The sequence below is a fragment of the Mesoplodon bidens genome, assembly GCF_964165515.1.
Source record: "Mesoplodon bidens genome assembly, chromosome: 11".
Taxonomy (NCBI): domain Eukaryota; kingdom Metazoa; phylum Chordata; class Mammalia; order Artiodactyla; family Ziphiidae; genus Mesoplodon; species Mesoplodon bidens.
The window spans coordinates 67,592,094-67,618,543 of record NC_138167.1 but is presented as its reverse complement, the minus strand read 5'-3'; the positions used below and the strand labels follow the sequence as shown (position 1 = coordinate 67,618,543).

General features: G+C 57.6%; 2 protein-coding genes across 4 annotated transcripts; one reads left to right on the top strand and one right to left on the bottom strand.

The window, feature by feature from the left end:
• Positions 1 to 1,662: 1,662 nt before the first annotated feature.
• On the top strand, positions 1,663 to 18,634 carry PICK1 (protein interacting with PRKCA 1). 3 transcript variants are annotated; one of them, XM_081249739.1, is made up of 13 exons: positions 1,663 to 2,043; positions 2,196 to 2,293; positions 3,420 to 3,531; positions 7,008 to 7,136; positions 9,067 to 9,133; positions 10,351 to 10,440; positions 12,857 to 12,910; positions 13,649 to 13,711; positions 14,683 to 14,816; positions 15,213 to 15,305; positions 16,130 to 16,180; positions 17,187 to 17,331; positions 17,801 to 18,006. In XM_081249739.1, the coding sequence occupies exons 2-13, from the start codon at positions 2,253 to 2,255 to the stop codon at positions 17,875 to 17,877; spliced, it is 1,056 nt and encodes a 351-aa protein (XP_081105865.1). In that variant the 5' UTR covers positions 1,663 to 2,043; positions 2,196 to 2,252; the 3' UTR covers positions 17,878 to 18,006. The 3 variants fall into 3 exon arrangements, with proteins under 3 accessions (XP_081105865.1, XP_081105864.1, XP_081105863.1); XM_081249737.1 differs by having other exon boundaries at positions 1,665 to 2,043; positions 17,796 to 18,634; XM_081249738.1 differs by lacking the exon at positions 12,857 to 12,910 and having other exon boundaries at positions 1,664 to 2,043; positions 17,796 to 18,634.
• Positions 18,635 to 20,845: 2,211 nt separating this feature from the next.
• SLC16A8 (solute carrier family 16 member 8) lies at positions 20,846 to 25,364 on the bottom strand (the record flags this gene model as incomplete). The annotated part of the gene is made up of 4 exons (XM_081249137.1): positions 20,846 to 21,162; positions 23,180 to 24,001; positions 24,255 to 24,398; positions 25,151 to 25,364. The coding sequence occupies 4 exons, from the start codon at positions 25,362 to 25,364 to the stop codon at positions 20,846 to 20,848; spliced, it is 1,497 nt and encodes a 498-aa protein (XP_081105263.1).
• Positions 25,365 to 26,450: the final 1,086 nt, after the last annotated feature.

The window sequence follows — 26,450 nt, the reverse complement described above, 5'->3', positions numbered from 1 at the left end:
GACTGGAGTGGGCTGGGTGGGGGGTGGTCAGGAGGCTTGAGGGACATATGTGTCATGTGAATTGTTTACAATGCACTCATACCCGTTTCTCTTTTTTATCTTGATCTTTGGGAGAGTCATTGTCCCCAGTCTACAGATATCTGAAGCTCAGAGTCAGGTAGTGACTTGCCCAAGATCCCCTAGCCACAAGATGGCAGCATCTGGGCTTGATCTAGGGCTATTGTGAGGTGGAAGAACCACAGTCCACGTTAAATTATCTGGGTTTGGAGACTGCTGATTTTTTTTTTTTTTTTTTTTTTTTTGCAGTACGCGAGCCTCTCACTGCCGCGGCCCCTCCCGTCGTGGAGCACAGGCTCTGGATGCGCAGGCCCAGCGGCCATGGCCCACAGGCCCAGCCGCTCCGCGGCATGCGGGATCCTCCCGGACTGGGGCACGAACCCACGTCCCTGCATCGGCAGGCGGACTCCCAACCACTGCACCACCAGGGAAGCCCCAGAGACTGCTGATTTTTTAGAGTCGAAATTCTGGCCTGCAAACAGGGCTTGGAGGTCCCAGCCCTAGCTCTGCTGCTGACCACCTGGGAGACAAGGGCAAGTGCATCTCTGAGCCTCAGTTTCCTTACCTGCACAATGTGGCTGACAATACTTGTTCTTCTCTCACAGGGTCAAGGTGAACTTTGAAATCCTGTGAAGGTGATCTGAACAGCAGAGCAGTGGGTACATGGGAAAGTCATCGCTGTTGTGGCGTTCTGCACAACTGCTGAAACTCAGATAGTTCCCTAAGGAGGGGGTGGGGTGCAGCTCCCATCAGGCCATGGGATATGTGGATAATCATCCTTCTGCATTTCTCCTTCCTCTGCTGCCCCTGGGAGGAAGCTGGACAGGGCTGGGCCCATGCTGCCTGGATGAGGCAGATGCCAGCGCTGGGTCTCTGGGAGTACCAACCCTCTCCAGGGAACTTACTTTACACAATACCAGTGGCAGCAGAGGTTGTTGGGGAGATGAGATTTGGACCCTTCGGCTGGGAAGCACTGATGGCGTTCCCTGAACCTCAGGTACACAGGGGCTGTTACTCTCAAGGGGATCCCAGGGGAGCTGCTCAAGACTAAGGAAGGAGTGGGGGTGTGAGGAGTCTTTCACTAAATATCACAGAAAGCATTTCCCTCAGTGCTCTTAGTTTGCATTTGGAGAAAGGAGGCTCGTAAAGGAAAGGGGAGGGAATCCAATCTGTCAGTAGCAGAGCCACTGACCACAGGTGTGCAGGTGTTAAGACGGGCACTGAAGTAGGTGGCAGGAGTCTCAGGGTCGAGATCTGGATCTTATATTAACTGTAGGTGGCTCTGGACAAAATCTCTTCCCCTCTGGCGCTTAGTTTCCTGGCCTGCAAAACTCCTATTAGGCTGGCATCTCGAAGTATCCTTCCAGCTCGGACACTCTCATTCTAGTAGAGGAGTGACGGCACCCTAGGACGGGGTGCTGAAAATGTGAAAGGGAGAGTGTCGGGGTTTGTAGTCCACTGAACTTCTCTGGAGGTCTCCCCGCCTAAGGATGCTTCCGTTGCTACGGCAACCAGCCAGGCGGCTTGGTCCCCCGGCGTCCCGCTGAGGAAGCTGGGAGGAACCCTGACCTTACCAAGATGGCGGCGGCCACAGGGCAAGGGGCGGGGTTGAGCGCCGTCGGCCTGTCCGGACGTTTCCTCTCTTTCCGCTTTTTCATGCTAAAGGAGAGCTTCCGTCAATACTTGTTCTCTTTCCTCGTTCTGGGAACCCCGAGAGGCAGGGAGGGAAGGGTTGCCTGTAGGGACCCAGGCAAATACCCAGTGCGGGAAGACGGGACTTCCGCGTCCCCCCGGAAGTGACGCGACAGTCGCGGCCGCCGACAGGTGGAACGGCAGGTGCGTTCAGGTGCCAGCCTGGCCCGGACCCGGCTGTGGTACTGGCGCTTCCGGTGAGCGACAGAGGCGAGCTCCCAAGGGCCTGGAGACCCGTGGGGCGGGCCCTGGAATCTGAGGCCCCGCCCTGGCCTGGAGTCCCCCCTGTACCTAGTAAGAATCACTTACCCACCCCCCACCCCGGGGACTACCCCCATCGTCCGGAGGGGAGGGGGAGGGCCCGGCTCTCCCAGATCGCCGGGGTTGGGGTTGGCATTTAGGCACTTGTTCCCTAAGCCCTGTGCTCTTTTCTTTCCCGGATCCAGTTCCCCATTCCCCTGCCGAGTTGGGCAGTAAGCCAGCCCACTGAAACTCTCGGAACCATGTTTGCAGACTTGGATTATGACATCGAGGAGGATAAACTGTGAGTATGTTGTTACCCCAAGTCCCACTAGTGCAGGAGCCCCAGGTCTCTCAGGTGCCTGGACTTACCAGTTCCACAGACCCTTGCTTCTCAGCAGATTAGGTCTCGTACTGTAGCAGAAATGAATCCTGCCCTTCCAGGAGCTCACCGTCTGTAGGGGGCTGTGGACACATTGATGGATAAATACAGTTCAGGGCCATAAGGGTGCTAATGGAGAATGACCTGGCTACGAGGAGAACCCAGCAGGCCAAGCAGTGCCTCTGCTGGGGTGTTCAGGGAAGGCTTCATAGAGGAGGTGACAGTTGGGCCACATTTTGAAGGCTGACTAGGAATATCATAAACATACTTTCCTCCCCAGCGTATGATCAGTGGGGCAGATTTTCAAAAATTAAGTTAGTTTCCTTAATAGAATATATCCTCCCGCAGAGCAAGGACTGCGTCCAATGCCTTTCTGTGTCCTCAGCACTTAGTATGATGCTCAGCATCAATAGGTTGTTAGCAAATGTTTGTCAAGTGAATAAGAGAATAAATGAGAATATTTACCACAAAACATAAATAAGTGCTAGTGTATAGTGAAAACTGAGAGGTAATTGAGTACAGCAATTGACAGATGGGTGATGGATAGTTTAACAGGAGAAGGCTTCCTGGAGGAGGTGACTGTTATGTTCCATATGTGCCTGAGAAGGTGACAAGGATAGAGTCTGACTCAAATCTTAGAGGGAGAATGAAAGAAAGGGAAGGGGGACCTATTTTTACGGAGTGCCTGCTCTGGGCTGGGTTGGTGTTAAGTGCCTTCCATGTACTTTCTTCCAAGAACTTTGATAAAGTGGCCATTTTTTATCCATACCATTTTATGGATGAGGAAACTGAGATGCAGAGAGGGTGACTTACTTACCCAAGTCCCGCAGCTGATAAATGGCTGAATTGGGATTTGATCCCCCATCAGCATGGCTCCAAGAGCTCTGTGACGTTCCAGCACAAAATGCTGTCTTTTTGGCCAAGTGAGAAAGAGAAAAGGCTGTGCAGCACTTGGAGGCCCTTGGGAGTTTTAGAAGGCCTGTCTGTCCCCGTCCCCTCCAGTCATCCTTTCTCCAGGGGACTCAGCTGCACGTGCTTCTCTCTCCAGCGGAATCCCTACTGTACCTGGGAAGGTGACCTTGCAGAAGGATGCTCAGAACCTGATTGGGATCAGCATTGGAGGAGGAGCCCAGTACTGTCCCTGCCTGTATATTGTCCAGGTATTAAGTGCTTTGGAGGTGGAAGGGAGGTGCTGGAGGCGGCGAGCCACCTCCCTACTTGGGCGTGACAGAGGTTCATTACTCCACTCTGCACAGCTGACTCCTCATTCTCTTCAGAGGGGCTTCCCCGAACACCCACTGTCAGTAGGTCCGCCCTTGTTTTTCTCTATCATTCCAGTCTGTTCTTTTCCTTCTCAGCACTTATCACCATCTGTACTCATGGATTTGCTCATTAGTTCTGTATCTAACTTCTTTTCCAGACTCTTTGCACTATGAGGGCAGGATCCCAGTTTGCTTTTTCACTGCAGTCAGTACCTTGTACAACGCCTGGCAAATAGCGGACCTTCAATAAAAATGTCATCAGTGAATCAATAAAATCATCAGCCTTTGGTACTAACACAAGTGAAGCATAATGGAAAGACTAAAAGACTATGGAATAATAATGGCCTGAGTCCAAGTGCAAGCTTCCCTGCTTATTAACTAGTTACTTAAGCTCTCTGGGCCTCAGTTTCCTCACCTGGAAAATGGGGATATAAAATATGTAGATCTGGGCATCTTTGGGTTGTTGTGAAGATTAAACAAAATGACATCACACAGTGTCCGGCCCTTAAGCAGCACTCCCTCGATAGCAGCTGCTATTATTTTTATGACAGTTCACTTTCCCAGATGATCTGCCAGCGATACTGAACAATTCTGTGGTCCTTATAAGGAGGGATGCCCTGGCGATATTCTGTCAGCTGTGACGCAGGAGTGGGGACAGGCCTCGTTTATTATGTGGCTGGTCAGAGTCAGTGATCTTTCTGTAGCCTTGGAAGGGAGCTTGCCCCGCTCAGACATAAACTTGACCTGGATTCCAGCTATGTTTTAACCTTCTCAGCTATGTAGCCATTGGTGGCAGATGGGAAACTGCAGTTTCTCTGAGGATCTTGCAAAAGAGTCACTTCTAAGGCCTAGAAGGTGGAGATGCCCTGGATCTGGTCTTGCCTGCTTAGCGTGTGGCCTTTACGAGCGCTTTGGCCTCCTCTGGCCCAGGAGGTGTTAGGGAGGCCTCCCCCAGGCCTGGCCTCCTTGCCATCTCCCTGCTCAGCCTCCCCTGCCACCTCCCCCTCGCCACCTGTGGGGGGCCAGGTTTGTTCTTAATATGAGCTGTGATTATAAAATAATAGAATTGATTTTTTTTGAAAGTCCATTTTATTTTTAGTCAAAGGCTATCTGACTTGCTTTGAACAAGTCAAGAGTACTAAAAGGCTAGTGTCAAATAAGCAATCCCCTCTGCTTGACGCCTTCTCGCTGCCCTTCCCCCCACCCCCGCCAATCCCAGAAGCAACACCGCTTCCCACCCTTTTAGCTGTTGATTCAGGTGTGAGGTCCCATTTTTCCCAGTAAGATGCTTATCCTGTTATTTTTTGGTCTATTGCTTGTAAACATCTGTCAGCTTCTCTCAGTCTAGGAGATAAAAATTTAGCTTTCTTCCAAAACCTGCTTCTTCTCACTCTGTCTTCCCAACATACTTATCGTGTCAATTTTGGTTAAATCAGTATCAGTACAACAGATATTATGTTCGGGAAATATTTTCTGAGGGCCTGGCCAGGCTCTTTCGTAGCCACTAGTAACAAGAAAGCAAGAAAACAGAGACCCCGCCTTCAGAGAGCTCAGAGCATAGTAACATGCTGGTTTTTTGTCCTTTTTTAAAAATGGCATAGTGTTTGCATATGACCTCTGCACATCCTCCCGTATAGTTTATTATTATTATTATTATTTTTTTAAATAAATTTATTTATTTACTTATTTATTTTTGGCTCTGTTGGGTCTTCGCTGCTGCGCATGGGCTTTCTCTAGTTGCGGCAAGCGGGGGCTACTCTTCCTTGCGGTGCACGGGCCTCTCACTGTGGTGGCTTCTCTTGTTGAGGAGCACGGGCTCCTCAGTACTTGTGGCACGTGGGCTCAGTAGTTGGGGCGCACGGGCTTAGTTGCTCCGCAGCATGTGGGATCTTCCCGGACCAGGGCTTGAACCCGTGTGCCCTGCATTGGCAGGCAGATTCTTAACCGCTGTGCCACGAGGGAAGCCCTTGTGTGGTTTTCTAGGTGAGCAGACCCAGGTCCTGGCCCAGGTCCCTAGCCAGCTAAGTGGTAGAGGCCAAGTTAGAAAGCAGATCTGACAAGCTCCAAAGCATCCACATGCTCTCCTGCTGTACCAGATGGCACTGCCTGAAGACTCTAGAAATGCTGGTCCCTGCCCGCCCTCCCCCCCCCGCCTTAATCCCTGCGGCTGCTTCGGGGGGGCCCAGAGGCTTCAGTGCGGACTGTCTGCCAAAACCCGTGACGGTCTGGGAAAAGTCCACTGCTGAAGCTCCAGCAGGATGTGGGCAGGGAGCCAGTGGCCGGTGCTGAGGCATTGGCATTCCCGTGTCCTCCGTGTTCCCCAGAGAAGGGGTCGTGGAGGGTTGTGTGGGTGGGGAGGGAGCCTGGAGTTGAGTCTGTCCCCCTACTTTCTACCTTGCCTTCCACCCACCTAAGGATGTTTTCAGAGGTCTGTTTCCTGGCCTGCTGGCAGTTTCCAGCAAAGATTAGCTCTCTTTCATCAACCCCTTCTGCAGGCCCTTGGATCCCCACTGTTCCATCTTCCAGAAACGGCTATATATCTTTTATTGTTGTGATCTCCTTTACCATTCTTTTTCAAATAATCATGATGTTTTTATTGTCATTCTTGGAAGGTAGCAGAAAGAAACGTTTGTCTTAATTATTTCATTTTTTTCTTATAATATTAACATATATGAAACATCATGAAATATTCTTTCTACGTGCTTTGCATAGAAAACTTGGAAACTAAAGATAAGGTATAGGGGAGACAGCTAATAATTTTGGCATCTCTCCTAGTGGTTTTTGCCTGATGTGACTTTTGTATTCTTGGGTCCGTCTCAGCACACACCTGTGTAGCCTGCTCACCCCTTGCCCTGAGCGTCCCCCATACATCTGTCCTTTAACAGACACATTCAGCTGCACTCAGCCAGTGAGTGCAGACCCTGTGTTAGGGGTCATCTTGGGAGAAGGGGCTCACATGTGTGGCGGGGCCCTTGCTCCTTGGAGACAGAGATGAAGAGCAGGAACTGATAAGTGGTGCCTTGGGGCTCCGAGTCAGCTCAGTGCAGCGTTGTTGGAAAAAATCTCAAGAAATGGCTTGGGAGGAGCAAACACTCCTGTGGTCGTGTAAGGTTTGGTGTATTTGATACCAGAAGAGGAAAGTCTCATCAGTCGCATTTACCTCCAGTTCCCCCTTCCCCTCCCCCAAGAATGTGGGTCACTCGTTTTTGGTTGTTAGGGTGTTTTCTCCCCTTGCCCTTCTCCAGCACCACTTAAGGGATAGAGGGTAGAGACCAGGACGGAGCCGGGTGCCGGTTAGGGTGGAGGGAATGACTGTCCCCCACCAGATTTCTTCCCAGCTTTCCTTTTCTCCCCACCCCCTTATGCACCCACAGGTGTTTGACAACACCCCAGCCGCGCTGGACGGCACCGTGGCAGCTGGTGATGAGATCACCGGGGTCAATGGCAGGTCAATCAAAGGAAAAACTAAGGTGGAGGTGGCCAAGATGATTCAGGAGGTGAAGGTAAGGGCTGCTGCGGGACTGGGGGCACAGAGGCCCTTCTGAGACCTCCAGCCTGCAGGGGGCCTGGAAGGGGGGACTGGCCCTTTCACAACTCCCTCCTCGGTGCATCAGGGTCTGGGTCACATCCCGGCTCCCTGGGTTTCTTCCGTGTTCATTCAGTAGATACTATTTATGATCCAGGACTTGTGCTGGGCCTTGGTGAAAGAGTGGGCACCAGGACTGAAAGGTCCCCATCCTCGAGCTCCCAGGGGAGCTGTCAGACTTGGAACCACTCCTCAGGGCGGGCCAGTGTGTCCCCAGTCAGGGCTGGAGCCGAAGCTGGAAGTCTGAGGTGAAGCTACCTGGGTCAGTAGACATCCAGTAAATGTCCACCGGGCCATGCTGGGCCCAGGAAGTTGTAAGAGGGAAAGAGGGACCCCTCCCCCCAACCCCCGTCCCTGTAGGAACTTTCAGTCCCCTGGGCCCTGGGGCAGCCTGGGGCAGCTCCTGGTCCAGCGGATGGTCTCCTGTTCTGCAGACCACACAGCACTCTGCCTGTTCCCCGCTTCCCCCTCCCTGCCCCCGCTGCTCCAGGCCAAGGCCTCTCCCCACAGGGCCCCTCTCTCCCTGAATGGCAGGCAGCATTCCGGCCAGTCCCGGAAGCATGCAGCCCTTTGGCCATTTCCTAGAGATTTTTGCTGCTAGTAGCTCTTGGGAAACCAAAACAGTGAAGGAGGTGCAAAGCCACAGGATGATTTAAAAATCTGAGAGTCAAGCATCCCAGCTGTATGTTGAGCTTGGCCGAGTGTTTGAGCTCCCTCACCCCATCCATCCAAACCTCTCCTCACCTCACCTCCCATCCGTCCTCCGTGTCCTCTGTACCGTGTTTCATTCTGGTACAGAAGTGGGGTGCATGTGCCCCCTCTGGATCCCCTCCCTCATCCCCCCATCTCTACTCACCAGAGCCCTTCTCGTCCTCCCAGACCCGTGTCGCGCCAGCCCCTCACGTTGCCCACGAGAAAGGAGCTTTTGGTGTGTGAGCACAGCCTTGCCATTGCACAGGGACTCCCCAGCTCCCACGTTTGGATGCCAGGCAGAGATACAGCCCCTATTTTACTGGTGCCCAGAGTGGGTGGAAGGGTTTGCTTGTGGTCACACAGCCGGACCAGAGCCCAGGTCTGACTGCCGCTGCAGCGCTCCTTCCTTTCCCCACGGCGGCCCTGAGCACACTGCGCTGCAGCCCTGAGCACACTGCGCTGCAGCCCGAGAGCCTTTGGCATCTACCCCTGATTCACTACGTTGGGTCACTTAGGAGGCAATTTTGAAACCCTGTTTTGCATTTGAATGGATTCTGTCCCAAGTTCAAAGGTCTTAGGATTTCAAGAACAGAGAGAGAGTGATCTGGGTGGCCTCACATGGTCAGGGGAGGCTTCTCAGGAGGAGCACCACCTCTCTTCCAGTCAACTAGACTGCAATTCATGTAATTTCCCTGAATTGCATCGGCCTCCCTTGCTGGCCTCAGGCCCTTGGGGGCTGGGGCTGCCCCTGCACCTGCTTCCTCCATCCCAGCACCAGGCACAGAGAACGTGCTGGGACAGTCTGTGGAGTGAATGGAGGGAGGATGGGGATGGTTTAGAGCGCGGGAGAAGATCCTCTGTGTGGCAGGAAAAATGATGTCGCAGAGGTTTGGAGTGTGGCCGTGGCATGGGGGTGGCAGGGGCACAGGACATCAGAGATCGCCAGGCTGCGAGCTCAGTGTCAACAAGGACCTTGTCTGCCCTTGTCCCTGCTGATTCTCCAGGGCCTGGTGGGTGGTGAGAGAAGGAGGGACCTTTTTCCAGGGCTCAGGATTTTTTCATGACCACAAACTCCAGGGAAAACAGGCCTCTGCCGGGAAGGGGCTTGGGGTCCGGGGGACTCTGTCACAACTCTGCTTGTCCTGCTTTTCCAGGGGGAGGTGACTATCCACTACAACAAGCTGCAGGCGGACCCCAAGCAGGGCATGTCCCTGGACATTGGTAAGCTGGGCTGGGGCAGTGGCGTCCAGTGGCCCTGTAAGCCCCTGTTCTGCATTCTTATGACAATGCATCAGTACTCACATGGTTGTGGTCTCTGACTCTTCTGACCAAGCCGATCCAAAGGGCCTGGGAGGACCCAGGGGTGCTCCCCCTGCAGCTGGTCCCAGGAACCTGTCCCTGGTTTCTCCCTGCCCTGTGTTTTACCCCCTTCCCCCAGCCACCTCCTCTGGGACCTTGCTGCCCTAGGGTTGTCCTTTGTAGGGCAGCCCTCCAGCTCACCAGACCCAGTCCCTCACCCTTCTGAAAGGGAGGGCAGCCCAGCCCTGGCCTGGTACCTCATGCCCACCTGCATATCCCTCCTCAGCCCTGGCCCCTTCTACGCACCTGCTCCCAGAAAGACTCAGGGTCTGAACTGGACCTCAGCTTTGGGGCAGAAGCCAGCCCTTCTGCCCATAGCGTGCCCTGGGACATGTTGCCTCCTGCTAGGGGGTCTAGGCCATGGTTCTGAGGAGGCTTCAAGGCTCAAGAGCTGGACAGTAGCTTCAAGGTCCTCTGGGCCAGCCACTTCATTCCAGATCAAGGCCCGAGATCCAGAGAGATGCTGTGTCCCCTGGGTGAAGGCACACCCAGATCTCTTGGCTCTGGGATCCAGCACCCTTTTCCTACACCCTTGGGCCAGAGCCTCCTCCTGGTTTTTAAGGAAAGAGGCTAAGGGCAGATCAAGTCTGTCCTGGAGGTTCTTCCTCTAAAACCCTCTGGTCCCATCCTAGTCCCCTTCCAAGGACCGAGTATGTGACCACATACGCAGTAACCGAGTCTGGAGCCTGAGGCCAGTTGTCACTGATGGTGCCTCTGCTCCCGGAAGTGGAGGAGAGACGGAGGAGAGGTTCTCCGTGGTCAGCCTGTGGGCTGGAATCAAGCCTGGGCAGCTCTGGGCTCTCAGTGGTAGCCAGTAGCCACTTTGAGTGCCAGGCCCTTGGTTAAGCGCTTTACATATTTACACTTCCAGTCTCCCAGTGCCTCCCTCAGGTAGAGAATGAACAGGGCGGGGGCCCAGAACCCCTCACTGGGACCCTCCCTACTTCACAGTCACCCACACACCAAACCCCAGTTCAGCCCCTTCTGCCCCTAGTGTCACTCCCAGTGAGTCACGATGGGGCAGGGATGGCCTGGGGGCCCAGACTATCTCACTGAGTTCCTTTCTCACCTGGTCCCAGTGTTGAAGAAGGTGAAGCATCGGCTGGTCGAGAACATGAGTTCGGGGACCGCAGATGCTCTGGGCCTGAGCCGGGCCATCCTGTGCAATGGTGAGTCCCCTCCTTCCACCCCCTGACCCTCGGTCCCAGAGGACTCAGGCCCAGGCCTCAGGGGCGGGGGCACCGTGGCTGCCCACCAGGCTGCACCCTTGGAGGCCTCTCCCGCTTCCAGAGCATTCACAATAGTCAGCGTAGGCATCTTACAGCCAGTGTCCTCTATTCCCCAGCAAGGGTTCACAGGCCCAGGTCACAGATGAGACAAATTCCTGTTGGGGAGGTGCCTCCCTTCAGCTCCCCAAGCTGGTGCCTTCGCCACTGCTCCCAGCTGCTCTCACGCAGCCAAGGCCTCCCACGCAGCGCCCCCCGCCCCCGCCGGCCCGGTTCCACCCTGTGCCCTCTTGTCACCCCAGCATGCACTGCACTGCTCCCACACTGCCCGCCCTGCCCCACCTCTCTCCAGGAGGTGGCGCTGCTGCCCGCATCCCAGGGCTGGAGGTGGCTGCCTGCCTCAGGCTGGGGGAAAACCGCGTACACGCACATTCACGCCCACGCGTGTGCGTGCGCGCACACACACACATACACACACATATACACACACACACACACACACACACACACACGCTGTCTCCCCAGGGGGCCAGTGAAGCACTCGGACCTGCTCCTGCTGTCACCAGCCTGAGTTTATAAATAGCAGCAGCTCTGCTGTGTACGTGTGGGGACAGATATAAATACCTACATACATTGTAGGCTCAGCTGGGCACACCGGGCTTTATTGGCTGGGATGCGGGGGAGGAGGGGTCTGAGCTTGTTCCAAATGGGGTACAAAAGTGGCGGCTGCTATTTCCAGCTTCTTGGTGTCTATAAATCCCTGTTACTGTAGTTACCACGCGTTGGGATGAAATTAGAACTGGTTGTTGTGTTTTTCCCCCCCAGACCTTGCAATTTCCCCAGCCTTAAATAGGGTTTCTAAAATTGAAGCTGTCATGATGTCCCATGACCCAGCTAAAAACAACAGCATGGCGCTTACGTGGCTCCTTCCCTGCCAGTCTGGCCGGGGGCCAAGGCTCTGGGGAGCCAGGGTCTGGAGGCCAGCCCGGTGGCCGAAGCCTCCTGAAGACCTCCGAGGTGCTCCCTTCCAGCCCCCAGAGCCCGGGCCTTCCTCCCTGACAGCCCAACACACAGCCGCCTTCTCTGCCCAGAGAAAGGCCCAGGCCCGGCTTCTGCTACTCCCCTTCTCTCCCGCCACTCTGAAAACCCTGGCCCAGGTCAGTGCAGGAGACTGGGGGACAGAGGGCACCCCAGCCTGCACAGCCCTCGCTGTGTGCCTTTAGGCAAGTTGCTTTACCTCTCTGTCCCTCGATTTTCTCTACAAGATGAGCAAAGTAGTCTCTGCCTCAAAGGCTCATGTGGAAGAAGGACTGAGCTGCGTGGAGGTCACTCAGTAAGGCCAGGCCCTGTCTAGGAGGTGCCGGGCAAGGAAGCCACCAACATGGGCCCTGCCCTGCATTTGCTGCCAGTGCTCCCGGTGGGGAGTTGGGGGTGGACCTCAGCCCTGTTGGAGTGGAGGAGGGTGCCACTTGCTGCTGGTGGGAGAACCACCCACCCCAATCTGGAATGCGGCCCCCTCCCTGGCAAGCCACTTGCTCTCGTTTTGAGCCCTTGAGGTGAGGCAACTGCCCCTGCCCCTCAGCTTACAGCCCTTACTGTCCCTACCAGTCATGGCCTGGCCAGTGTCACTGCTGGACTATGAGCCTTGAGGGCACAACTCAGATTTCATTCACCACGGTCATTCCTGGGCCTAACAGGGGGTCTGGCACACAGTGGGTGCTCAGTAAACTACCTGTGAAGCCAGCGAAGATGATCACCAGGGCCCGCTCCCATGCAGGCTCTTCCTCGAGGCCCTCGCTGAGTTTCTCTCCCCTCCCCGGATTGCTCTCGTCTCTGAGCCAGCGGTGGTGGTAGGGGCTGCCTTTGAGCCTACCTTAGAGTTATTGTTGGGGCGTCCCGTCTCTCCTGCTTGTCTCTGACTGCCTTGCTTCTTGGCTTTCAGCAGGGAGTATGTTAGAAGTCCCAGGGCCTTGACTGCCAGGCATGGGCCTGCCTTCTGCTGGCCGTGGGGAGCCACCCGCGGGCTTGGCCTTGGGGACGGCCCAACTGGTTTTCACTCCTGATTTCTGGAAGTACCCGCATCCTCTTCATCTTTCTGCCCCTTTGCTGTGTCCCAGCCTGCTGGGCTGGCGCTTATCTCAGGAGCATCCTGAGGGCTGCCCTGCCTGCCCCCACTTGTCTGGGTGTGCCGGGCTCTCTGCAAAACACCAGTGAGCCAAGCTGACCCTGAGGTGCCAAGTCCCCCTCCCTGGGACCACATCCTGTGCTGCTCCTCTGGGGGCGACCTTGCCCCTCCCAAGCCTGGCTCAGGTGACCTGTGGGGCTCTCCCCTGACCCTGTGGCTCTCTGATCCCCACAGATGGGCTTGTCAAGAGGCTTGAGGAGCTGGAGCGGACCGCCGAGCTGTATAAAGGTGGGCAGGTGCACCCTCCGGCTGGCAGCCCCGTGGTGGTGGGGTATCCCGGTCTGGAAAGTGCCTAGCACTGGCTCTGCCCTGGGGTGAAGCTCTGGAGCCCTGCTCTAAAGATGATGGCAGTGGGGGCAGAGTGCCAGCCTACGCAATTCTAGGAGCATGGCCATTAAATATTCATAAGGAAAAAAAATCTTAAGACATACTTCTTTTTTTAAAAAAAAACGTATTTATTTTTGGCTGTGTTGGGTCTTCGTTGCTGCTCGCAGGCTTTCTCTAGTTGCAGCGAGTGGGGGCTACTCTTTGTTGCGGTGCGCAGGCTCATCACTGTGGCTTCTCTTGTTGCGGAGCACGGGCTCTAGGCTTGCGGGCTTCAGTAGTTGTAGCATGTGGGCTCAGTAGTTGTAGCACGCGGGCTCAGTAGTTGTGGCGCATGGGCTTAGTTGCTCCGTGGCATGTGGGATCTTCCCGGACCAGGGCTTGAACCCGTGTCATCTGCATTGGCAGGGGGATTTTTAACCACTGCGCCACCAGGGAAGCCCAAGACATACTTTTTCTGATTGTAGAAGTAATACATGCCCATAAAAATCAAATAATGGCACATGTAAACCTAGTGAGAAGAGTCTGAAACCCAAGAGCAGTGAGGGCCTCGTGGTGGGGTGGGCGTTTGGAGGCCGTGTCCTGGGCCAGTGTGGTCCCCACCATGTGCCCCCAGCCCCCTTGGTTGGGTCTCTCCCACAGGGATGACAGAACACACCAAGAACCTCCTACGGGCCTTTTATGAGCTGTCGCAGACGCACCGGGGTAAGGATGCCCCAAACCTGCTGCGTGACCCTGGAAAAACCCTTGTTGCTCTCTGGGCTCAGCACCTCCCCTACACCCATACGGTGAGGGTGCAGCCAAGCTCCTCCCTGGGGCCTTTCTCATGCCCATGCTCAGGCAGACACCGCAGCATCTGACCTCAGGCCAGGTTTGGGCTGGGCACTGTCTAGATGCTGGGGTGTAGCAATAATGGGGCCAGCCGGGAGCATGTAGACCAGCTAGTCTTTTTTTTTTTTTTTTGGCTGCACCACACGGCTTGTGGGATCTTAGTTCCCTGGCCAGGGATTGAACCTGGGCCCCCTGCAGTGGAAGCGCAGAGTCCCAGCCACTGGACCGCTAGGGAAGTCCCCTAGACCAGCTTGTCTTCTGTGGGGCACAGTTACTCCTCCGGGCCCTGTCCCGTCTATCTGTACTGCCGCTTACAATGTACGAGGCCCTTCCTTGTTTGTGATCTCATTTCCTACAAGTTTGTTATTAGTTGGGCAGGGCAGCTACAGTTAACCCCGTCTTGCAGTTGGGAAAACAAAGCCCAGATAGAAAAAGTGGTCACGCAGCTCCTTAGGGGCAGAGTTGACCTAAGGCCCAGATTCCCAGACTAGTATTTTGCCCCCAGACAATTACACCTCCTTCAACCTTGACCCAGCCTTCTCCATGGTCTGGTCGCTGTGGGGAATGAGGGCCAGCTCCCTTGAATGTAGACCCAGCTTCCTCAAGGTGTAGACTCGGGTGTCTACACCGGAGTCTACATTCCTTGGGGATGTAGGTCCAACTCTCTTAGGGGTATAGATTCACCTTTCTTGAGGTGTAGACCCATCTCCCTTGGGACGTAGACCTCGGGCAGACCTTGGCCTCCAGCCTGCCACACCCCCCGCCTTGCTTCTCCCCAACAAATCCCTGGCTTCTCCGTTAAGGGGTCAAGTAGGGGCAGCCTTCAGGACAAACTTGTCACGCAGCCTTTGGGGACGTGTTCTCCGTGATTGGGGTGCGGGAGCCCCAGCCCGCTGCGAGTGAGGCTTTCGTGAAGTTCGCCGACGCCCACCGCAGCATTGAGAAGTTTGGCATCCGGCTGCTGAAGACCATCAAGCCAGTAGGTCCTGTGGAACGTGTGTATGTCAGCACGTGATGGGGGAGGGGGCAGTGTGGTGAGCAGAAAGGGTCCTGTTCTGGACTCGGAGCACCGGGGGGCTGGTCCTGGCTTGGTGTCCTACACAGCTGACCATGGGTGAGGCACTCCTCCTCCGTGGCCTCAGCATTGACCTCCAGGCTCTTTTCTGGCCCTGGCTCTACCAGAGTTACAGCTTGCCCTTGACCTAGTCTGTCTTCTCGTCCTTGAAATGGACAAGGCTGTCTAGGAGTGCCCTTTGGCTCTGACACCTGAGTCCACTAGAAGGATTGACACATCAGTGCCATTCCTTGCCACCGTGGCCAGCCTGACCCCTCTGCCCACGGGGACTTAAGCGTCCGCCCCATCCTCCCCTTCCAGATGCTGACGGACCTGAACACGTACCTCAACAAAGCCATCCCAGACACTCGCCTCACCATCAAGAAGTACCTGGACGTGAAGTTTGAGTACCTGGTAAGTGGTCTCCAGCCTCTGCGTGGGTGTGGGCCTGGCCTGCTGGAGTCAGAGCCCACCTGGAGATTTGCCCCTCCTCAGTCGGCCACACAATGGCTAACAGGGCAGGTCCAGAACCTCGGTCACATCTGATTGAGGAGGTGGGACCAGGGGCCTAGGGAGGTGCTGGAGAATCAGGCAGCAGCCTAGGCCCTGCTTCAGCTGTTCAGAGGAGCCCCTGGGAGCCTGGGTGGGTAGAGCCCTCACTCTGGAGCACTCTGACCCCATGGGAATCCTTTTGGTCACTTTTAACAATGGATTAGACTAGGTCAGTGGTTATAAAGTGGGTACCAAGGGTTGTTAATGAGTTTTACGTTCAAATAATAATTCTGTGGTGAAAGGAGATGAGGAAAAATACTCCATCAAAGAGGTCAAGGTCCTTTGCTTGAGGACTTATCAGAGCCTTTGATAGACCCATACGTAACATGGGCCTTCAGGGGCCTTCCCAAGTTCTTTGGACCATGGAACCTTTTTTCCCAGAGCATCTCTTGGGACTTGAGTGTGGTAAATGCTGGGCTGTCTCTCAGGCCCTTTCCACCCTCCTAGATGAGTGCCCTGGCTGTCCTGAGTCTCCCGAGCAAAGACCAGTCTGACTGAGGGGCCAGCCTCTCCCTGACACGTCTCGGCTCATCCCAGCAGAGGGTGCGCAGGGTCCATGAGGCCTGGCACACCGGCTCCTCTGGGTGGCCGAGGGGTACAGCGTGGCATGGGAGGAACTGGGGACATCAGGATGGGCACCCAGGTGGTGCAGCCCCTCTGACAACCTGGCCTCACCTGTCCCACAGTCTTACTGCTTGAAGGTGAAGGAGATGGATGACGAAGAATACAGCTGCATTGTGAGTGCCATGGGGGGAGGGGGCATGGCTGTGGTATTGGAAAGGCTTGGGGTGCACAAATCTTCCCCTGCCTACCTCTCAGAGCCCCAAGAATGGGCTGCATCTGCCAGGGACACCAGGTGGGCCAGGCCAATCCAGGAGAGGCCTGGGGGTTTGGCCAGGCTCTTGTTTCTGGAGATTTGGGGCGATCCCCCCACCCCTGGCCCCTCCGGGCCTCGGAGTGCTGGCCAGCTTGCTGTGGGACACTCCCAGTGCCTGCTCCCAGACCAGCTGCCCCCCAGACTTTGTGGGGCTCTTGCAGGGAAAAACTGACTTTCCTCACTCCTGAGAAGTGGTTTTTTACTTCTTTTTAATTTTTTTTTAATAGATTTTTTAAATTTTTAAATTTTTTTTTAAATGTATTAATTTTTGGCCGTGTTGGGTCTTCGTTGCTACGCGTGGGCTTTCTCTAGTTGCAGTGAGCGGGGCTACTCTTCATTGCTTCTCATGACAGTGGTTTCTCTTGTTGCAGAGCACAGGCTCTAGGCGCATGGGCTTCAGTAGTTGTGGCGTGTGGGCTCAGTAGTTGTGGCTCATGGGCTCTAGAGCACAGGCTCAGTAGTTGTGGCTTGCGGGCTTATTTGCTCCATGGCGTGTGGGATCCTCCTGGACCAGGTCTCAAACCCTGCATTGTGTCCCCTGCATTGGCAGGCAGATTCTTAACCACTGTGCCTTCAGGGAAGCCCGTTTTTAATATTTTTGATATCAGGGTCCATCTGTGACTAAATATTCATTTATTTAATGTGGCAAGGGTTTGGTTTTTTGGTTGTTTTTTTTCACAAAGCTATCACTAAGCACTTCTAGGAGTCCTGGCGCCTCAGAAATGGGGAGCCATGGTAGCTTTGAAGGGTGCCGTGCTGTGCAGGGGTGTGAGTCGGCTCTGCAGCCTCCCGCCCCCACCCCCCCTCTGCCCCAGAGCAGGCTCCCCACCCCGCCCAGGGTCCCTGACATGCTTCCCCTGCCCCAGGCTCTAGGGGAGCCCCTGTACCGCGTGAGCACAGGCAACTACGAGTACCGCCTGATCCTGCGCTGCCGCCAGGAGGCCCGCGCTCGCTTCTCCCAGATGCGCAAGGACGTGCTGGAGAAGATGGAGCTGCTGGACCAGAAGCACGGTGAGGGGTGTGGGCTGTGGCCGGGCGTCTGGCCCGCGGGCCACACCCTGCCTCGGGCAACCCCTACACCATCCTCTCCCCATTTCACAGCTGGGAAAACTGTGGCCCAGAGAGGTACAGTACTTACCTGAGCTCCCAGGGCCAGCGCATGGCAGAGCTCTGAGTCAGACCCAAGATGGGAGCTTCCTGGAGCCTGGCCTGGGTGGGACTGGCCGTGTCCCGTGGGCTCCTTGGGGTGTAGTCCACCATCCCCCGACCCTGGCAGGGCTCCTCCACTGCCTGACTGGGAGCTGGGAGGCGGCCTGGGTTCTGTGCAGGGCTGGGCAGCCCTGGCCTGGCCCCGTCCCGGGGCACGAGGGGTCAGTGAGGTGCATGATGGGGTGCCCAGGCGGGCAGGGAGGGTCTTCTCCACGCGCAGGCAGCCCCGGCCCACTGGCGCCCATCTGCCCGCCCTCCTGCCCCAGTCCAGGACATCGTGTTCCAGCTGCAGCGCTTCGTGTCCACCATGTCCAAGTACTACAACGACTGCTACTCAGTGCTGCGTGACGCCGACGTCTTCCCCATCGAGGTGGACCTGGCCCACACCACGCTGGCCTACGGCCTCAGCCAGGATGAGTTCACTGACGGCGAGGACGAGGGGGAGGAAGACGAGGAGGACACGGCAGCCGGGGAGCCGTCCAGGGATGCGCGAGGGGCTGCTGGGCCCCTGGACAAGGGCGGAAGCTGGTGTGACTCCTGAGTGCCCCCTTGGGGTGCGGATCTGGGGGGTAGGGCGAGTGGGAGGACGGCAGCATGGGAGTGGGGGCAGGGCTGCCGCACAACAGGGTGGTACCTAAAGGCCTGCTGGCTCGGGGCGCCCGCCTCCCTGCTCCTCTGTCCCAGCACGGCGAACCCGGGCGCCCGCCCAGGAAAGGCACCGGGCTGTGGCCTGGGACCTGGACGCTGGCCCCTGCACCTTCCCTCCCCACCTCCCCAGCCAGCTGGAGAGCTTGGTCTCTGGACCTGCCTTCGGAAGGAGAAAGAGGGCAGAAAGGAAGAGGGGCTAGAGGTGGCAGGGAGTCCAGGAGCCGTTCCTTACGGGCACCTCCACTGGCCCCCCGGAGACCTGCCGGGAGGGGGCCGCGGGTGGACCGCCGAGCTTGGGACCAGGGTTTCATGCGCACCCTCACCTTGCCCTAGGCCGGCCCCACCCCAGTCACACTCACCTCGGCGGCCTTTATTTGTTTTATTCCCTCGCTCAGCCACTTCCCTGGGGAGGGGCTGGGCGCTGGGCCTGTACTGAATAAACACAAACCCAGATGGAGCCGGGCTCTTTGCAGTGGCCTCAGACCCTCTCTCCCCTCGACGCCCTCCTCTTCTGCCCCCTGATCACCAAGGCAGGGCAACAAGGTTTACTGACATTCCCTTTATAGCACTGACTCCTCACAGCACTTCTGTGGATTAGCACTGCTGTCCCCATTTACAGATGGGAAACTGAGGCTCAGAAGAGGCTTGCTCAGGGCCACATGGTGTACAGGGACAGAGTGGGATCTGGACTCAGATCCATCAAATTCAGAAGACTCCACTTTTCCCCTTGCCTCCCAGGCTTTCTGCTCTGTGGAGCCTCTTACATCCTCCCTCATCTTTGATCCTTCAGTGCTTCTGGCCATGAACTCAACCTTTATCTGGGGAAGGGCAGGGAAGATGCTGGGTCAAGAGGACCCGAGGCCCCAAACTGGGGAGAGTGTTAAGGGTGCCCCGGCCATTCCAGGTCGCCTGTTCTGCCAGGGCCAAGGGGAGAAGCCCAGTGGGCAGTACCACACTAGTACCCCATGTGTCCAGCTTCACCTGGACAGTCCCAGTCCATACCTGTGGTCCTAGTGTAATTATTACTAGTGGCCCTTTTCACTCTCAAAGTGTCCCTGTTTGGACAATGAAATATGTGCTCGTCCTGAGAATGGGAGGGGTGCAAGAGGGTGTGAGAGGTGGGCAGGGTTCACAATGGCCGGGGCGGGGGGTAGTTTCCTGCTTATTAGGTTTGCGTGTGTGGGTCCTGGGCAGAGACCTGAATGGGATCCTCAGGCAGGATTGGGAGTGTGGAGAGAGGGATGGGCTGTCACCACGTAGATTCCCTAGAACTGTCAGACTATACCACCTCCCCAAAGGGGCAGCCAGTGTGGAGGCCAAGGGCACAGGCTGGAACCGACAGCCTAGGTTCCAGTCATAGCTTCTGTGACCCTGAGCTACCTCCTCATTTCCTGTGCCTCAGTTTCCCTATCTGAGTGCGGCTAAAGAGGGTACCTACCTTCTTGGGTCCTTACTGAGGATTAGATGAGTTAACATTTGTGAAGGGCTTAGCACGGTGCCTGGCACAGTCAGTGCTCTGTGAGGATTTGTTAAACAAAACAAGATGTAGTCACTGTTGTAGTGGCTTAGGGGAAAGCACAGACACAGTGTACGTTGGCCAGGCATCTGCAGGGGCTCCCCACACCTTCCTGGGACGTGGATGGGAAATGAGCCCAGTGGGGAGGGGGTCACCAGTGGAATAGGCTCCCCTGAGGGGTACGGATGAATGGAGTCAGGGTCGGCGGTGGGAAGGCTGCTTCCTCCACTGGGCCCGGGTCACCAAGCTGGTGATTTGGAGGCAGGGAGGCAAGGAAAGGGGTGTCTGGTTTGTGGGAAGAGAATGAATACTTAAATAGATCTCTAAACCTTCCTAGCCAGGGTGAGACCTGGAGCTCCCTGCACTTGACTCAAAGTGCCATTGAGGAGCTATCCCTGGGACTCCACTGGCGTTGGGGGGAGCAGATGCCAGGGTCCGCAGTGGTGTCCCTAGGGACACGTCCAGAGCAAAGGTCCCAGGACACCCGAGTTTATCCCCTAGAGAGAGGAGACCCAGAGCCGGGCTGGAAGAGGGTCCCTCTTAGGAAGGTGAGGGGGCAGGGCAGCTGCCGTTCCCCCCTCCCCCACCCCCCTGCTGTCCACAGGATGGAGTCATAGCGTCAGGTACTCTCCACCTCCAGGGCCAGGATCCAGCCCCAGCCCTCCACTTGGACCTGCGCTCTCTCTGCTCTGGGCTGCTCCAGTGGCAGGTGCTGCCAGCAGGGGCTTCAGTGTACAGCTCCGAGCAGCGGGGGCTGGAGCTGGGACACTTTCCCCTGCCGTCCTGCACCTCTGCCACTTCCACCCCAACACCCACGGTGGGGGGGGGGGGGTCGGAGGGCCCCAGGGAGAGCCTCTCAGACTCCCTGCTAACCCATCCCCCAGGTAGCAGCCAGAGGCGCAGGAACAGAACCTCTTTCAGCTCAGCTTTATGGACTTAAGATTCACACAGGCCCAGACCCTGCCATGCACAGCAGCTTCACTGCGGGGGCCAGGGCCAGTGGGCAGATGAGGGAGGCAGCTCCCGGCATGGACCCTGGGGGTGACCACCAGAGCAACCTCCCGTGTGCCAGGCCCTGGTGGGGCAGCCGGGGCTCTGAGAGGGGAAGCCCCATTCCTGAAGCCCCTGGCCACCCCACCTAGTGCCCCCGCACTACACAGACTCAGAGTCTAGCCCCGGCTCTGCCTCCAACTCGGGTTCCGAGGGCCCAGTCCCTGGGCTCGGCACCTCCAGGGCTTCGAGGCCACCGGGCTCCTCGGCGCTGGTAGGCAAGGGCTCAGAGTCCACTTCAGCCTCAGCATCCTCCGTGTCGCTGGCCCCGCCCTTGGTGCCTGGGCTGGGCGTGGCGTCCTGAGAGCGGCGCAGGCAACACTTGGTGGCGACAGCCATGAAGATCCCAGCCAGGGCCACCTCAGAGCCTGCCAGGTAGAAGATGATCTCGTAGTTCTTCAGCGCGTCCACCAGGCGGCCTGCGGGGAGGGCGGATGGGGAGGTGAGGGCCTGCGGGGGAGCCCACCCTTCACACATACACCCACACCCTCAGGTAAGGGCAGTGCTCTTGGTGGGGCCCACGGGTAACACACACACATGCCCCAGTCTTTGTTCCCATTTTACAGATGCAAAAATCCATGAGGGTTCTGCCATTTGAGATCTTAACACCGTCACTGGACCTCAATTTCTTAAGTGATATGGGGCCTTTGGTGAGGCAGCACTTCACAGTTTACAAGGGACCTCCTGTCCTCAGGATTCCAACCCCACATGTACCCTGGGACTTGCCCAGCTGGGGATATTTGACCTGTGAATGGGGAGTGCACTGGTCTTAGCCCTGCTCTCCTGGGGGCCCCCAACTCTTGTTCTTTCCATTCCACTTAACCTCCTTGGTCTTCAGGAGCCTGGCTCAGCTCTCCCCACAACCCCCAGGCCTCCCCCGTCCCAGGAGGCCCCGTGTACCCAGGACTGAACTATCATTAGCATGGGGGCTGGGGACAGGGCTTGTAGAACTCTTGTTGCCTTCTGTGTAGTTTCCAAGTTTTCTATCACAGGTACATGTTACTTTCATACTCGGCAAAATCTTTTCATTGCAAATATTTCCCCTAAAGTGTGGTTCCTCAGTGGGCTCCCCCATCTCTCGGAGGCATCCTTGTGGCTGTCCACACCAGGCTGTGACCCCTCAGTCTGTATCTCTGAGGTCTTGGGGAGGTTCCCTGGAGTCCCCCAAGCCAGCTGCCCGCCTGAGCCCCTCTGAGCAGTACCCCAGACTTGCCTTCCTGACCCCTGCCCAGCCAGCCAGCCCCGCCCCTTCCACACACAGCCCCGTGGTGTCCCTCACCTTCTTCTCACTCCACGTGCCTTCTCTGCCTATTAGATCCACCCCAGGGTCACCCAAGAAAATGGAAGATGTGTTCCTGAGCCTCTGGCTGGTTTTATAGCTTTTGGTGGTTGGGCTTGGGGGCTGCTCACATAGGGGTTCAGGTTCAGTGCAATTCCCACTGCACTGAAGTGGAAATTCAGGGTCAGGTGAGGTGACAAAGCTTGATGACGGCACTCAGCTAGCCCAGCCCTGGAAGAATGGGCAGCTCACCTCATCTCGGGTGCAGCCTGGGCCCTAGCAAAGGCAGCCCCCATCATTGCTCCATCCTACAGCCTGACCTCAGCTCTCTCCTGCTCACAGGCAGGCTTCCTGCTGTTTCAGGGATGACCTGACAACCCAGCAAGACCCTAATGTCCCCCACCCCCACCTTTCTGATCCTAGCTCCTGCCTTACTTGTATAGGAACAGTGTCCCCCAAACACTCCCTGTGCCCTCTCCTGGGGGGTCCTGCCCTGCCCTGTGAGACTGCCTTCATGCCAGCCCCTGCAGGAAGCCTTCCCCTACCACCTCGTCGGGAGGATTTCCTATGATGTGTAGAGCGCCCAGCAGGCGGTGTGCACAGCGGAGACTCCCGTGCCCCGCCTCTCTGTGAGGAATGAGCCCTCCCACTCTGCTCCTGGTGCCCCAAGGACTCTCCCTATTCCAGTCACCCTTAGAGGCTGGGGAGACTAGAGCACTCAGATACAGTGTTTCAAAGGTATGGGCACTGAGCACTGGGCAGGGCTCCACTCTGATTCTGGGACTGCAACCTGTACTGGGCCTCTGGGCCTCAGTTCCCCCACCTGCAAAAGGAGAATACGCATCTGCACTTCACAAGGCCTTTGTGCCATCTGCTGGAGATGAGCCAGTGGGCCAGCTACTATCCGTGTTGGGTTCTTCCTGGCACATTTCCTGGCTTTTCCATCCCCACCCTGAGCCGGTAGTACCGCCTGGAGGGGAGGCTAACTGGCCATGGTAAGGGGAGTCTACCCCACCGGGCTGTCTCTCCCCCCTCCCCACCCCCCATGGGTCCCTTCCCCTCTCTCATCCCTGGACGTTCCATCTGGGATAGGGAGGGGGCTTCCCTTGGGCTTAGGGGCACTAGGCCGCGTCACCCTCTCCTCCTGCGGCGCGCACCGGCAGAGGGCGGTCCGATGAGCACAGCCACAGCCTCGAGGAGTAGCACCAGGCCCAGCGCACTGGGGAATCGGGCCGCACCCACAGCCGCCATGAGCACCTCGAACTGCAGGGCGCCCACCATGCCGTAGGAGAGGCCGAAGGCGACACAGAAGGCGACAAGGGCGCCGTAGGTGCGCGCGCGCGCGCTGCTCAGGTCCGTGAGCCCGTTGGCCATCAGGGCCAGGCTGAAGAGGTAGGCGACATGCGGCCGCAGGCGCGCCAGGCCGGCCAGGGCGCCGCATGCAGGCCTTGCCACGATGTCTACGAAGCCCACGATGGAGAGCAGGAAGGCAGCCTCGGAGTCAGGCACGCCTGCGTCCTTGGCGTAGTTCACCAACAGGATGGCGGGCACGAAGAGCCCGAGCGCCATCAGGAACTTCGTGACGGCGTACACCGCGAAGGCGCGGTCGGTGCACACGGTCACGTCCAGCAGGCGCTGGCGGGTCCGGCCACCAGAGGGCGCCTCGCGCAAGCGCAGTCCCGCACTGTCCGTCTCCGCCTCCCCGGGAGCGTCGCCCGCGCTGTTCCTGCGCGGCCGCGGGCCGGGTGGCGGCCGCATGACGGCGCCGCACGCGCAGCAATGCAGCAAGAGGCCGCCGAGCAGCAGGAAGCCGCCGCGCCAGCCGAAGTGCTCGAGCAGCTGCTGGCCGAGCGGCGACAGCGCCGACAGGAACACGGGGCTGCCGGCCGCCGCCAGCCCGTTGGCCAGAGGCCGCCGCCGCTCGAAATACAACCCCAGCATGATGAGCGACGGCTGGAAGTTGAGGGCCAGGCCCAGGCCTGTGGGCGAGGCGGTGCTGTGACGGGCTCTCCGATAGCGCCCCCACCCCAGGCCCCGGCGGGAGGGAGGGGCGAGGTCCCGACAGGGTGGGCAGACCCCGGGGTGGGGGGTGGGAACGGGGCCGAAGGATGAGGACCGCCCCTCGTGGGCGGACCTCGTGGTCCTCCTGAGGACAGGAGGTCTTGCAGCAAGGGCTGCTGACCCCCACTGCACCCCGACCCCCACGGGGAGGAGAGCAGTGGGCGCCCTCACCTGTGAGCACCCCAGCTGTCAGGTATAGCTCCAGGAGGCGCGTGGCGAAGGATGCTAGGACCATGCCGGCCGAGGCCAACAGTCCACCCACCAGCATCACCGGGCGACAGCCAAAGCGGGTCACGAGGATGCTGGACACCGGGCCTGTGGGCAGGGCAGGATCACCAATCAGGCTGGACCCCTCTGTGGTAGACACTCCAGGCTTTGTACCTCCCAGCCTTGAAAGACGGCTTGAAGGAATGAGGTCACCCCCGGTTCAGAGAGGGCAGTGTTGTGGCCAAGGTCACTATCTTGGCTGGGACAGACCAAAGAGAGCCATATGGGGGGATGCAGGGGAGGAGCCTCTATACTGGTCCCCAGCCCTCCTGAGAACACGGAACATAAAGCAGAAGGGGTGGACCCCATTCTCTTTATTATCTTCACAGCTGGAATCACAGCTTGAGCTGCCTTCCTCCCCAGGCTTCCCCCATCCCTCACCTCCACCCCTCCACGCTTCCTGGCCAGGATAACTCCAGCATCTCCCGCACCCCACAGGTGGTTAGAGCTTTGGCACTGGGAATCTTATTTAGATCTTAGTTTTCCCACCTGTAACACAGGCGGGTGTGGGTCTTTTGACAGAGGGATGGTCTTTTGACAGAAACGGAAGGGCCCTTCCAGCTGGCCAAGCTTGACAGGTCAGCCACCTGGGTGTGGGCTCCACCTCTGGCCGCTGCCACCCTCCTGCCCTCTGCTCCCCTCTCTGGTGCTAATGTTTCCACAGGAAGGAAGGGGTTTCCATGCCCACCCCGAGGGGCCTGGGGGAAGATGCTCAAGGGGTGGGGTATCTCCTGGTCCCTGATCCCGATCCTCAATCCTGGGCCTGGGGGAGGGGGGAGGGATCCGCGAGGGGCGCTGACCTGTCCCGTAGAGCATGGCGAGCATGATGGAGGATACCCAGGCCGTGTCGCTGTAGCCCGCGCCGAAGTCACGCATAAGCGCGCGGAAGAAGACGCTCACGGCCTTGGGGAAGCCATAGGCGAAACCGGTGACCACGAAGCAGGCGCCCAGCACGGCCCAGCCCCAGCCGCCGTCTGGGGGGCCAGGGCCCCGCCGGGGGCCTCTAGTGCCCATTGTCACCGCCTCTGCTGGAGGAGAGGGGACAAGAGGGAGCGGCGAGGGTCTGTAGCCCAGACAAGAAAGGGGGATGGAGACCCCGGTGTGGGGAAACTGAGGCACAGGGCTACCCGCAGGAGCCCTGCTCAGGGAATGGAGCCAGGAGGGGAAACCGAGGTAGGACCTCACCCCGAATCTCCCCTCCTCCAAGGGGCGTGAAGGATGAGGGGTGGGTAATAGAGTCGTTCCCACCTGAGTCTTAACTTCAGGAAGACTCCCTCTGGAGGATACTCCTTGCCCCTCAGGACCTAGTAGTGTCAGGAGAAGGGGTTCGGATGAGTGGGAAAGCCAACAGCCAGTGTGTGACTGGAGGCATGCGTGGGGACCGGCAATGTCCCCAGGGTGTACATGTGGGGGTCTCAGGGCAACGGAACAAACAAGGTGTGGGGTGGAGGGGGAGACAAGTGCCAGCGGCAAAATGGGTGGAGTTCATTTTCCTCCTTGGCCTTGGGGTATGTACCTAATTTTTCTCAGTGATCAGGAATGTCTATTGTCATTTAGAAAATTATGAAAGAAAAACCAAAACATGTTGTAACAATATTAGCCTTGTCTCAGAAGCCAAGGGAGCTGAGTTCCAATTCATCCCAGCTTAGCCATGGACTTGCTCCGTGACTTGGGCAGCTCCCCTCCCCTTGCTGAGCCTCAGTTTTCCCACCTGTAAGGTGGGTGACTGAACACCCCAGACCAGCTGGGGATCTTGGCGTGGGGAGGGTCAGCTCTCTGGCTCCACTGGACAGATGCAGACCTTTGAGGGGGCACTGGGAGAGAGACCCTCTGCCCTCCAAACCCTTAGCAGCCCCCAACCCGTCCACATTTCCAGAGCTCCACCCAGGGCTTCACACAGCACCCCCATTGCCCCCATAACAGACCAGGAGGGGGGCCTCACAGGCAGGATGGACCAGCCCACAGCTGGAGCCTCCCTCCCTCCTGCAACCCCTCTGCGCTGGGGTCTCCCGCCTGGCCTTGGGCAATGCCAAGGGCCCCGTGGGACTCTGCCCCTGCCCCACCACGACCAAGTTCTGGCTTGGTCACCACAGCTGCAAC

Coding starts and splice junctions, on each gene's coding strand:
- PICK1 (XM_081249737.1), top strand. CDS start 2,253: ATGTTTGCAGACTTGGATTATGACATCGAGGAGGATAAACT. Junction 3,532..7,007: donor CCTGCCTGTATATTGTCCAG/GTATTAAGTGCT, acceptor ATGCACCCACAG/GTGTTTGACAACACCCCAGC. Junction 10,441..12,856: donor CCGGGCCATCCTGTGCAATG/GTGAGTCCCCTC, acceptor TGATCCCCACAG/ATGGGCTTGTCAAGAGGCTT.